The following is a 13,077-nucleotide window of genomic DNA, read 5'->3' as shown; positions in this document are numbered from 1 at the left end:
TAGATAGATAGATAGATAGATAGATAGATAGATAGATAGATAGATAGATAGATAGATAGATAGATAGATAGATAGATTGAAAGGCGCTATATGATAGATAGATAGATAGATAGATAGATAGATAGATAGATAGATAGATAGATAGATAGATAGATAGATAGATAGAAAGGCACTATAGGATAGACAGATAGAGTGAAAGGTGCTATATGATAGATAGATAGATAGATAGATAGATAGATAGATAGATAGATAGATAGATAGATAGATAGATAGATAGATAGATAGATAGATGGATAGAGTGAAAGGCGCTATATGATAGATAGATAGATAGATAGATAGATAGATAGATAGATAGATAGATAGATAGATAGATAGATAGATAGATAGATAGATAGATAGATAGATAGACAGAGTGAAAGGGGCTATAAGATAGATAGATAGATAGATAGATAGATAGATAGATAGATAGATAGATAGATAGATAGATAGATAGATAGATAGATAGATAGAGTGAAGGGCACTATATCATTGATAGATAGAGTGAAAGCCGCTATATGCTAGATAGATACTTAGATAAATAGAGTGAAAGGCACTATATGATAGATAGATAGATAGAGTGAAGGCACTATATCATTGATAGATACAGTGAAAGCCACTATATGATAGATAGATAGATAGATAGATAGATAGATAGATAGATAGATAGATAGATAGATAGATAGATAGATAGATAGATAGATAGAGTGAAAGGCACTATATGATAGATAGATAGAGTAAAAGGTGCTATATGATAGATAGATAGATAGATAGATAGATAGATAGATAGATAGATAGATAGATAGATAGATAGATAGATAGATAGATAGATAGATAGATAGATAAAGTGAAGGGCACTATATCATTGATAGATAGAGTGAAAGCCGCTATATGCTAGATAGATACTTAGATAAATAGAGTGAAAGGCACTATATGATAGATAGATAGAGTGAAAGGCACTATATCATTGATAGATACAGTGAAAGCCGCTATATGATAGATAGATAGATAGATAGATAGATAGATAGATAGATAGATAGATAGATAGATAGATAGATAGATAGATAGATAGATAGATACTGTTTACAGATTATTATAAATGGATGTCAAGGGCATCTTTTGACAGACAGAGAAATGTGAAAGGCGCTATATAACAGACAGACAGATGACAGGCGGCTTCACTGAAGCTGGAGTTACTCACGGCAAACATCGGGGGACCGCCAGTCTGTTGCGATTCCGTGCTGACAGCACCGATGTGCGTACGCCGCCACGCTGGTACAGAAGCACTCGCAGTCTCCTCCCCGGCTGCAGCCGCAGGTATCACTGAGGCAGTTTGAGTAAAACCAGGTAACATCAACCTGTGATAGAAGTGTATGTAGTGTCACACCTGGGCGTCTGAAGATCACCTTCTGGCCACAGCAGTATGCAGTACCACTCTGGGAGGCCAGGGGGCGCAGTTGCTGACAGTATTGTGTCTTTTTTCCCTTCACAGTGCAGAGGAGACTCCCAAAGAGTGTAGCTAAGCTCCTCCCACATTGCCCCAAGAAGTCCTGCCTCTTTGTGACCCTGTAACACCAAAGTCCCCAGAGAAAGGGGTCTCAGGTGGGATTTGAACCCTGACCTTAACCCTTACTCATTCAAGACTGGCTTATTTTTCAGAGAAGTCAAGTTGCCACCTATTTTCTGTTGTGCCACATTTCTGTTCTCTTTATTGGCACATGACATTAAACAGATTGTCCCAGTTGCCCCCACCTATTTTTCGGGACTCCTGTACTCCTTCAGTCTTTGACAGCAGTGACTTCCATTGTGAGGAGTTGTCAGTGCAATTCAAATCACAGATACATATACATGAGTGGTGGGGAGGTGGTGGGGGGGTATCTTCAAGACTGATATGGAATGTAATTCACCTCCGGACCATCGGTCAGCGCTGTCACCAACTCCTTCTTCCCTTTTTCCCTCAGAGTGGATGACAAATGACCAGAAGGGCTCCAACGTGACCTCCGCTGATGTCAGGAAGCCCCTGGGTGTTGTACCCCAATCTGCATATAAGACGTTGGGCCTATGGGTGTGTGGGGGGGGGGGTCCTCATCGTCATTTTCATTGACTTTTGTAGTCATTATGTTTAATGGGTGTGCCTGTTACCTGAGGATCACCCAGTGGGCACCCCAACCCTTCACCTTGCTCTGCCTGCTTGTATCCCACCAGAACTGGGTGACGTATGGCGATGTCTGAAACGCCGGAGAGCAGTGAAGCCTGAATATCAGACGTGTCCTGTTACAAACATGGCAGTGACGAAGTGGAGTTGGTCACGTGTGTACAATGAGACCTCATCTGGTGTGTGCTTTGCAAACATGAGAGGCTGCTGAGAGGTTTTGGTCTGATCTGTGGTGGGAGATTGAAATAAACAAATACATTTACAAATACAAACTCGGGTTCTGAAGGAACTGTGTGGTCGTTTTTAAAGCTTTTTTCCCTTTAGAAGGTTTTTTTTTTTTGTTGCTTTATTTTCACCCACACAAGAGCAAAAGTAGCTGAGGGTTTGGAGGTACGCTTGGAAAAGTCAAATCAAATCAAGTAACCTTTTACTGTCAATACAGTAAATATGCAGAACATGCAGGAGGAATTATTAAGGAGAAGGCAAAGACAGGAGTTATTAGGAACAGTCAGTGTGGGCTCAGAAGAGGGAGGTCGTGTTTTACTAACAGGCTGGAATTCTATGAGGAGGCAACAAGGATCCGACCAGAGAGGAGCAGATGAGATTATTGATGTGGACATTCAGAAAGCATTTGATGAGGTGCCACATGAGAGGTGGGCATCAAACTAAAAGAAGCGGCAGGTCAGGGTGATGTTTTTAGATGGCTGCAGAATTGGCTCAGACACAGGAAGCAGGTGGTGATGGTGAGAGGAACTGGCCGATGTGAAGAGTGGTGACCAGCAGGGGGCAGTGCTGGGGCCGTTGCTATTTTTATTATATATAAATGATTTAGAGAGGAATATAAAGAACAAGCTGGTGAAGTCTGCAGATGATACCAAGAGAGGTGGATTGGCAGATAATATAGAATCTACAAAAAGGACATAGCAGCACTGGAGAAGGTCCAAGATTAAAAGAGCTGAGCCTTTACAGTTTAAGGAAAAGAAGATTAAGAGGAGACCTGAATGAAGTGTTTAAAATGATGAAGGTAATTAGTCCAGTGGATCGAGACGGTGACTTTAAATGAGTTCATCAAGAACACGGGGACACTGCTGGACACTTGTGAAGGGGACATGTCACACAAACATGAGGAAGTTTTTCTTTACACAAAGAACGACAAACACTTGGAATAAGTGACCAAGTACTGTGGTGGACAGGAGGACTTGAGGAACTTTCAAAACTCGACTTGATGTTTTTTTGGAAGAAATAAGTAGAGAGGACTGGCGAGGTTTGGTGGGCTGAATGGCCTGTTCTCGTCCAGAGTGTTCTAATGTTCTAAAGATCAACACCAAATAATAATAATAATAATAAAGTGCCTTTGACATTAATACACTTGTGCTCTCTCACTCTCACTCTGGAATGAAGGAGATTCTCATGTTGTAGCTTGACACTCCAGTGACGATGGTGTAAGGAAGTATGCCGTACACACACACACACACACACACATATCACTGTTGGTACTCGCCGCCTTCTCCATTCTCCATGGTTTTCACTTCCCGGCTTCTTGTAGACTTTGAAGAGCTGCCATCCTCACCACACACACACACACACTGTGGCGCTGGGCGGCTGTTATTAAGCCAAACGAAGGCGACTTTCACAAGAATCCTGTGATTCCACGGTAATCGATGTAGACAGGCTGGCTCACATATACGGTACTCGACCCATCAGCAATGGCAGCACACGCATACGGGGGGATGGGGGGCTCTACTGTAATTTCTAGATTATTTCTGATTCCAAAAATTCAGTTTAGTTTAATTTTTATTTCTATTTTATTCTTATATTGTAAACGGAGACATCAAGTCCTAAAGAGTTGGGGCACCGGGATGAACCCCATTTACAGTGCATCCGGAAAGTATTCCCAGCGCTTCATCACTTTGTCCACATTTTGTTATGTTACAGCCTTATTCCAAAATGGATTCAATTCATTTTTTTTCCTCAGAATTCTACACACAACACCCCATAATGACAACGTGAAAAAAGTTTACTTGAGATTTTTGCAAATTTATTAAAAATAAAAAAACTGAGAAATCCCATGTCCATAAGTATTCACAGCCTCTGCTCAATACTTTGTCGATGCCCCTTTGGCAGCAATTCCAGCCTCAAGTCTTTTTGAATATGATGCCACAAGCTTGGCACACCTATCCTTGGCCAGTTTGGCCCATTCCTCTTTGCAGCACCTCTCAAGCTCCATCAGGTTGGATGGGAAGCGTTGGTGCACAGCCATTTTAAGATCTCTCCAGAGATGTTCAATCGGATTCAAGTCTGGGCTCTGGCTGGGCCACTCAAGGACATTCACAGGGTTGTCCTGAAGCCACTCCTTTGATATCTTGGCTGTGTGCTTAGAGTCGTTGTCCTGCTGAAAGATGAACTGTCGCCCCAGTCTGAGGTCAAGAGCGCTCTGGAGCAGGTTTTCATCCAGGATGTCTCTGTACATTGCTGCAGTCATCTTTCCCTTTATCCTGACTAGTCTCCCAGTCCCCACAGCATGATGCTGCCACCACCGTGCTTCACTGTAGGGATGGCATTGGCCTGCTGATGAGCGGTGCCTGGTTTCCTCCGAACGTGACGCCTGCCATTCACACCAAAGAGTTCAATCTTTGTCTCATCAGACCAGAGAATTTTCTTTCTCATGGTCTGAGAGTCCTTCAGGTGCCTTTTGGCAAACTCCAGGTGGGCTGCCATGTGCCTTTTACTAAGGAGTGGCTTCCGTCTGGCCACTCTACCATACAGGCCTGATTGGTGGATTGCTGCAGAGATGGTTGTCCTTCGGGAAGGTTCTCCTCTCTCCACAGAGGACATCTGGAGCTCTGACAGAGTGACCATCGGGTTCTTGGTCACCTCCCTGACTAAGGCCCTTCTCCCCCGATCACTCAGTTTAGATGGCCGGCCAGCTCTAGGAAGAGTCCTGGTGGTTTCGAACTTCTTCCACTTACGGATGATGAAGGCCAATGTGCTCATTGGGACCTTCAAAGCAGCAGAAATTTTTCTGTAACCTTCCCCAGATTTGTGCCTCGAGACAATCCTGTCTCGGAGGTCTACAGACAATTCCTTTGACTTCATGCTTGGTTTGTGCTCTGACATGAACTGTCAACTGTGGGACCTTCTATAGACAGGTGTGTGCCTTTCCAAATCAGGTCCAGTCAACTGAATTTACCACAGGTGGACTCCAATGAAGCTGCAGAAACATCTCAAGGATGATCAGGGGAAACAGGAGGCACCTGAGCTCAATTTGGAGCTTCATGGCAAAGGCTGTGAATACTTATGGACATGGGATTTCTCAATTTTTTTATTTTTAATAAATTTGCAAAAACCTCAAGTAAACTTTTTTCACGTTGTCATTATGGGGTGTTGTGTGTAGAATTCTGAGGAAAAAATGAATTTAATCCATTTTGGAATAAGGCTGTAACATAACAAAATATGGAAACAGTGACGCGCTGGGAATACTTTCTGGATGCTCTGTAAGTGAGAGATGATCTGGTGTTGAAAATTCACCCAATAACAGCAGAGACGTCGTCTGCAGATGAAAGTCTTAATATGACTGCCTCCAAGATGGGGGTGGAGCCAGTTTTCATTTGGATGATGCAGAAGAGGCGGGTCCAGGAGGCTGAAATACGGAAGTGACATCATAAGTAGTGCACCCGTCAATCATCCATTCCACAGAGTTTGGAAGAGATCGGTTCGCAGCCGAGTGTGAAGCGGCTGGGATGGGAATCAGCACCTCCAAATCCGAGACCATGGTCCTCAGCCAGAAAAGGGTGGAGTGCCCTCTCAGGGTTGGGAGGTGAGATCCTGCCCCAAGTGGAGGAGTTCAAGTATCTCGGGGTCTTGTTCACGAGTGAGGGAAGAATGGAGCGTGAGATCGACAGGCGGATCGGTGCGGCGTCCACAGTGATGCGGGCTCTGCATCGGTCTGTCGTGGTGAAAAAGGAGCTGAGCTGTAAGGCGAAGCTCTCAATTTACCAGTCGATCTATGTTCCTACCCTCACCTATGGTCATGAGCTATGGGTAGTGACTGAAAGAACGAGATCGCGAATACAAGCGGCTGAAATGAGTTTCCTCCGCAGGGTGTCTGGGCTCTCCCTTAAAGATACGGTGAGAAGCTCAGAGTAGAGCCGCTGCTCCTCCGCATCGAGAGGAGTCAGATGAGGTGGCTCGGGCATCTGATCAGGATAACTTTCAGTAATTATGGTAGATATTATGGACTGGGCTGGCGCATGGGGTTAGGCAACAGGGAGGTCGCTCCAGGTGCCACTTTGGCTGGGGTGGCATTTCATGAACCTTATTTTTTTTTTTAAGATTTGTGAAATAATATAACAATTTAGATAAGTGCCAGTGAGCCTCTCTATCCTGAATCTGCAAAATTAATAACAATCAATTCATGACATGGATGTGACCTAATTAGCTGTGTCACACATGTGTGACACAGGAGCAAGCTGAGTGGACCAAGTGGAGGTGCCACTTGGCCAGGGGGTGGCAGGGTGCACTAATCCTACTTCTGTTATCTCTGTAGGCCAAATACGGGAAAACCTACCAGACACACCATCAATGACGTCACTTCTGGTTCCAGTGCCTCGGACGACGTCACTTCCGGTTTTGGCCTTTAAAGCTGCCATCATTTCCAAATCCATGCACATGAGTGCTCTTTCAAAATCCTTTTGCAGCCATGGACAACATATGGGTGGCTGCCCCAAACCTTTCCAGTGTGTGTAGAGGCTGTTCATTTCACAACTGACATGAATGTCAACCACATGCCAATGTCAGCTGTTTACAGTGCAGAACACATCTGTGAATTGGCTCAAACACACCAACAAATGTGTCTACAAGATTCAATTTGAAAAATCTGAGGCCTGACACTGCAGGAAACTCATAACAATTGTGACTGTAGGTGGTGGGGAGGAAGGACAGATATCCTGGTCGGGATAAAGGATGGACTCAAAATGGATGGACTGGGTGAACAGCCTTGCCGGGAACTGTGAATTTCCCCACATTACAGGTGGCAGTGTTCCTCAAGGCTGGACCACATTAAGACGCCCGCAGGGTATTATGGGAGTTGGAGTCTAGAAACGCGGCCCTGTTGGGATCATTAGATATGTCCAGAGACTGCTACTGATGGGGAGGACTGCCCTGCTGGACCTGGACAGAAGACCACAAGCACTTCCCAGTTTAAAAGAGATCCCACCACTTCACTTAAGTCGAGTCAGAGTCGGGAGGCAGCGGGCAGTGGGCAATGCTCTGATGGAGGAGGAAGTAGAAGTGTGTAGAGTGTGTGTGGTGCACCCGTGCTGGTGCTGTGTGAAGAAGGGGTCACTTTAGTCAAATAAAATTTGAATCAGGAATTGTGTTGGGTATGGCTGTGTCTGCTGTTTGGGGCCCCCTAGTGGTTACCGGCCATGCTGGCAGGTTTTCTTTCTCTTACAAGATCAAATCTACAGGGTATGTCACATGAATGAAGAATATGTTCACTTTATGTTTGGTACGCTGTATTAATCCATGAGGGGAAACGTTTCACGTGACCTTTGGACGTCAGAGCTCAGGGTCAGGTATTGTACAGTTTTCAGATTAAGGACCTTAATGGTGATATAAAGAAAAATAATGAACAGAGTTGTTGCGCCTATATCTCTTGAGCATGGGAAAGGCACTATAAATAAAATGTATTATTATTATTAAAGAAAAATATATCACGGTAGCTCTGTGTTTAACCTGTCAGCCTGTCGGGTAGCTTACAGTGACGGTGACGGCACAATTATCATTTCAATAGGCAGCTCTGTAAACTGTAACAATTCAGATGACATGTAGGCCACTGGATTAAACTGACGAGCCTAAAATTAACAGACAGTTCAGTGCAATCTGAATGTGAGGCTCAGCTCTAAACATTTACCCATGATGCCCCTGGGCTTGCGCCACACAACTGGGAATGTGAGGAGTAGAACCATCAAGTCATTGGTGGTGAGGAGCACCTCAGGGAGATGTCTGCAGAAGTTAACAGAAGCGCTGAGAAGTGTTACGTTTTGTTTATGATGTGTGTTTCATTTATTGTTCAGTGTCCTTGAGTGTTTAGAAAGGCGCCAACAAATAAATTATTAAATGTGTCTACTCAGAGGGCGTCGCTGAAGATTAATTTCATTCAAAGTGTGCAAGTTTTACAGCAGAGAGAAGGGATGTCATCTTATCCATCCATCCATCCATCCATCCATCCTCTTCCGCTTATCCGAGGTCGGGTCGCGGGGGCAGCAGCTTGAGCAGAGATGCCCAGACTTCCCTCTCCCCGGCCACTTCTTCTAGCTCTTCCGGGAGAATCCCGAGGTTGGACGTGCCCGGAACACCTCACCAGGGAGGCGTCCAGGAGGCATCCTGATCAGATGCCCGAGCCACCTCATCTGACTCCTCTTGATGTGGAGGAGCAGTGGCTCTACTCTGAGCTTCTCACCCTATCTTTAAGGGAGAGCCCAGACACCCTGCGGAGGAAACTCATTTCAGCCACTTGTATTCGCGATCTCGTTCTTTCGGTCACTACCCATAGCTCATGACCATAGGTGAGGGTAGGAGAGCAGATCGACCGGTAAATTGAGAGCTTTGCCTTGCGGCTCAGCTCCTTTTTCACCACGACAGACCGATGCAGAGCCCGCATTACTGCAGATGCCGCACCGATCCGCCTGTTGATCTCTCGCTCCATTCTTCCCTCACTCGTGAACAAGACCCCGAGATACTTGAACTCCTCCACTTGGGGCAGGATCTCGCTACCAACCCTGAGAGGGCACTTCACCCTTTTCCGGCTGAGGACCATGGTCTCGGATTTGGAGGTGTTGATTCCCATCCCAGCTGCTTCACACTCAGCTGCGAACCGATCCAGAGAGAGCTGAAGATCACGGCCTGATGAAGCAAACAGGACAACATCATCTGCAAAAAGCAGTGACCCAATCCTGAGTCCACCAAACCGGACCCCCTCAACACCCTGGCTGCGCCTAGAAATTCTGTCCATAAAAGTTATGAACAGAATCGGTGACAAAGGGCAGCCCTGGCGGAGTCCAACTCTCACTGGAAACGGGTTCGACTTACTGCCGGCAATGCGGACCAAGCTCTGGCACCGATCATACAGGGACTGAACAGCCCTTATCAGGGGGTCCGGTACCCCATACTCCCGGAGCACCCCCCACAGGATTCCCCGAGGGACACGGTCGAATGCCTTTTCCAAGTCCACAAAACACATGTAGACTGGTCGGGCAAACTCCCATGCACCCTCCAGGACCCTGCTAAGGGTACAGAGCTGGTCCACTGTTCCACGACCAGGACGAAAACCACACTGTTCCTCCTGAATCCGAGGTTCGACTATCCGACGGACCCTCCTCTGCAGAACCCCTGAATAGACTTTTCCAGGGAGGCTGAGGAGTGTGATCCCTCTGTAGTTGGAACACACCCTCCGGTCCCCTTTCTTAAAGAGGGGGACCACCACCCCGGTCTGCCAATCCAGAGGCACTGTCCCTGATGTCCATGCGATGTTGTAGAGACGTGTCAACCAAGACAGTCCTACAACATCCAGAGCATTGAGGAACTCCGGGCGTATCTCATCCACCCCCGGGCCCTGCCACCAAGGAGTTTTTTGACCACCTCGGTGACCTCAGTCCCAGAGATGGGGGAGCCCACCTCCGAGTCCCCAGGCTCTGCTTCCTCATTGGAAGGCATGTTAATGGGATTGAGGAGGTCTTCGAAGTACTCGCCCCCACCGACCCACAACGTCCCGAGTCAAGGTCAGCAGCGCACCATCCCCACCATATACAGTGTTGACACTGCACTGCTTCTCCTTCCTGAGACGCCGGATGGTGGACCAGAATCTCCTCGAAGCCGTCCGAAAGTCGTTCTCCATGGCCTCCCCAAACTCCTCCCACGCCCGAGTTTTTTCCTCAGCAACCACCAAAGCCGCATTCCGCTTGGCCTGCCGGTACCTATCAGCTGCCTCCAGAGTCCCATAGGACAAAAGGGACCGGTAGGACTCCTTCTTCAGCTTGACGGCATCCCTCACCGCCGCTGTCCACCAACGGGTTCGGGGATTGCCGCCACGACAGGCACCGACCACCTTACGGCCACAGCTCCGGTCAGCCGCCTCAATAATAGAGGCACGGAACATGGCCCATTCGGACTCAATGTCCCCCACCTCCCTCGGGATGTGGTTGAAGTTCTGCCGGAGGTGGGAGTTGAAGCTACTTCTGACAGGGGGCTCTGTCAGACGTTTCCAGGAGACCCTCACAACACGTTTGGGCCTACCAGGCCTGACCGGCATCCTCCCCCACCATCGAAGCCCACTTACCACCAGCTGGTGATCAGTTCACAGCTCTGCCCCTCTCTTCACCTGAGTGTCCAAGACATGTGACCACAAGTCCGACGACACGACCACAAAGTCGATCATCGAACTGAGGCCTAGGGTGTCCTGGTGCCAAGTGCACATATGAACACCCCTATGCTTGAACATGGTGTTCGTTATGGACAATCAGTGACGGGCACAGAAGTCCAATAACAAAACACCGCTCGGGTTCAGATCGGGGGGGCCATTCCTCCCAATCACGCCCTTCCAGGTCTCACTGTCATTGCCCACGTGAGCATTGAAGTCTCCCAGCAGAACGAGGGAGTCCCCAGATGGTATGTCCTCTAGCACCCCCTCCAGGGACTCCAAAAAGGGTGGGTACTCCGAACTGCTGTTCAGTGCATACGCACAAATAACAGTTAGGACCCGAAGGCGAAGGGAGGCTACCCTCTCGTCCACCGGGGTAAACCCCAATGTACAGGCTCCAAGTCGGGGGGCAATAAGTATACCCACACCCGCTGCCCGCCTCTCACCGGGGGCAACTCCAGAGTGGTACAGAGTCCAGCCCCTCTCAAGGAGATTGGTTCCAGAGTCCAAGCTGTGCGTCGAGGTGAGTCCGACTATATCTAGCCGGAACCTCTCAACCTCACGCACTAGCTCAGGCTCCTTCCCCTTCAGAGAGGTGACATTCCACGTCCCAAGAGCCAGCTTCTGTAGCCGAGGATCGGACCGCCAAGGTCCCCGCCTTCGGCCACCATCCAACTCACACTGCACCCGGCCTCCTTGGCACCTCCCATAGGTGGTGAGCCCATGGGAAGGATGTCATCTTATTTGTACCTAAATACATGATTGTTATTATAATATTTAAGTCATTATTCTGATGCTGAATTATCTTTATATATCAGGTATTTCCAGATGTAAAACTAGCAAAAAATAATATTTTATATATTTCTCTCTATTATAAAATAAAATCTTGGAAGGAGACGAGACGTGATTTTCTCAGAGAGACACTTTCACGTCCAGTAAGACGAGACTTTAACCAGGCCCAGGGCTGGAAATAAAAGACAAAGAGTAGATGACAGAGTAGAACGTCGTAAAGAATTCAAACACGTTGGCGCAATACAAAGGCAGAGCAGGTCAGAGGTAATCGAAGTACGAAAATTTAAAAGTCTCAAAAAAATGATAGTAAAGATCGTAAAAAGCCGTGGTACCAGGTAAACCAGGCAAGACAATAACTGAAGACTATGTGCTCTCCCTTGCTCTACGTGTCCTCGATATTCGCGTATGTGTTTGAACATCTCTTCATCGGCGGCCCTCCCTCGTCCCGTGACGTCTTCCTCGACGACCTCCTCTCCGGCTTTCATTCTTTCCGTCTTTGTTGGCGACCCTCACTCAGCGCACCTCCTACGTCTTTACTCCTCCTTGTGCGTCTCACATTCGCACTTCCGCTTCTTTCCTTGCATTACCAAAGCCAATTGAATTGCTCATTGGCCTGGAGGCACAAACTTTAGTGTTTTATTATGAAATATAAAAACAAAAATAAATGTCATAAACATAAATAAATAAATAGATAAAATAAATAAATAAACTACATTGGCAGGTGTAGTTCTTCCCCAGTAGAGACGCGGCCGACTTGGTGACTGTTCGAAGTTCATGTCGCTTCACTGCCAAACGGCCACTTGTCAAGCCCAACGTGATTGGCTGGCAACCAGTCATTGAGCCAAAGGACGAACATCTCAAAACCTAGAGGCCTCATCGTACGCTTTGACAAATTGACAAATTACAATCTCAATTAAATTTGATGTCACTTCTCAGACTGAAACAGGAGATTATATTTGAAAATAACCACATTTGTATTTTTCCCTGATCTCTCACCCTCAACAGCTGTGAAACGTGCCACGTTTTCCAGCATTGAACGGCACTTACGCAAAGCCAACATCAGATACAGCCTCCGAGAGTGGAAATTCAAGGCAAGTTCTACATTTCTAGTTCTCCGGATGAAGCAGAAAAAGAATGAAGACGATGGGTCCTGACACCTTTTGAAATACAAACGTGAGTCACATTGTGTCCTGGCAAGGCAGAGAAAATCTTACCTGCAATTTGGCCCATTCGTAATGAGACTTTTACTGTAATTAAACATCCTATTTTCTTCTTGGCTATTGTATGTGTTACAGTATTTAATTAAATAACTGTTTAACATCATACCCTGGGACTGTTTAAGATTATATTCTAAGTTTCTAGTATTTGGACTGTCAATAGAAATCTCTCCTTTAATCCTTCTAGACTGCTGCTGGGGGTCTTTCTTTGTTCTGGACATGCTCTGTCTCTCAGTAGGTCAGAGGACTGGGACTTTGTGAAGTGTGATCTAGCCTCACGAGGGAAGGCAAAACGGGTGGGTGGAGGGTCTGGGGGTGGGGGGGGTTAAGAGAGTAAGCTATTTTTAATCTATCCCTTTTTACCCCCACAATTGTAATTGCCAACACAACAATGGGCTTCAAAGCCAGAACTCCTGGCAAAACTGGAAATTAAGGTTTAAGCTACCTATTGTAATAAT

The 13,077-nt window shown here is 46.6% G+C and overlaps 1 protein-coding gene across 1 annotated transcript in view; it reads right to left on the bottom strand.

Moving 5' to 3' along the window:
- otog (otogelin) overlaps nucleotides 1-13,077 on the bottom strand; it is a 305,832-nt gene that overhangs the window by 100,044 nt on the left and 192,711 nt on the right. Inside the window, exon 30 of the mRNA XM_051922624.1 lies at nucleotides 1,238-1,394. Coding sequence (XP_051778584.1) covers nucleotides 1,238-1,394 — 157 coding nt within the window. The remainder of the gene's footprint in view (nucleotides 1-1,237; nucleotides 1,395-13,077) is intronic.

This window comes from Erpetoichthys calabaricus, chromosome 2 (genome assembly GCF_900747795.2).
Source record: "Erpetoichthys calabaricus chromosome 2, fErpCal1.3, whole genome shotgun sequence".
Lineage (NCBI taxonomy): Eukaryota > Metazoa > Chordata > Cladistia > Polypteriformes > Polypteridae > Erpetoichthys > Erpetoichthys calabaricus.
Note: the sequence above shows the minus strand (reverse complement) of the source record. Positions and strands in the feature narration are given on the sequence as shown.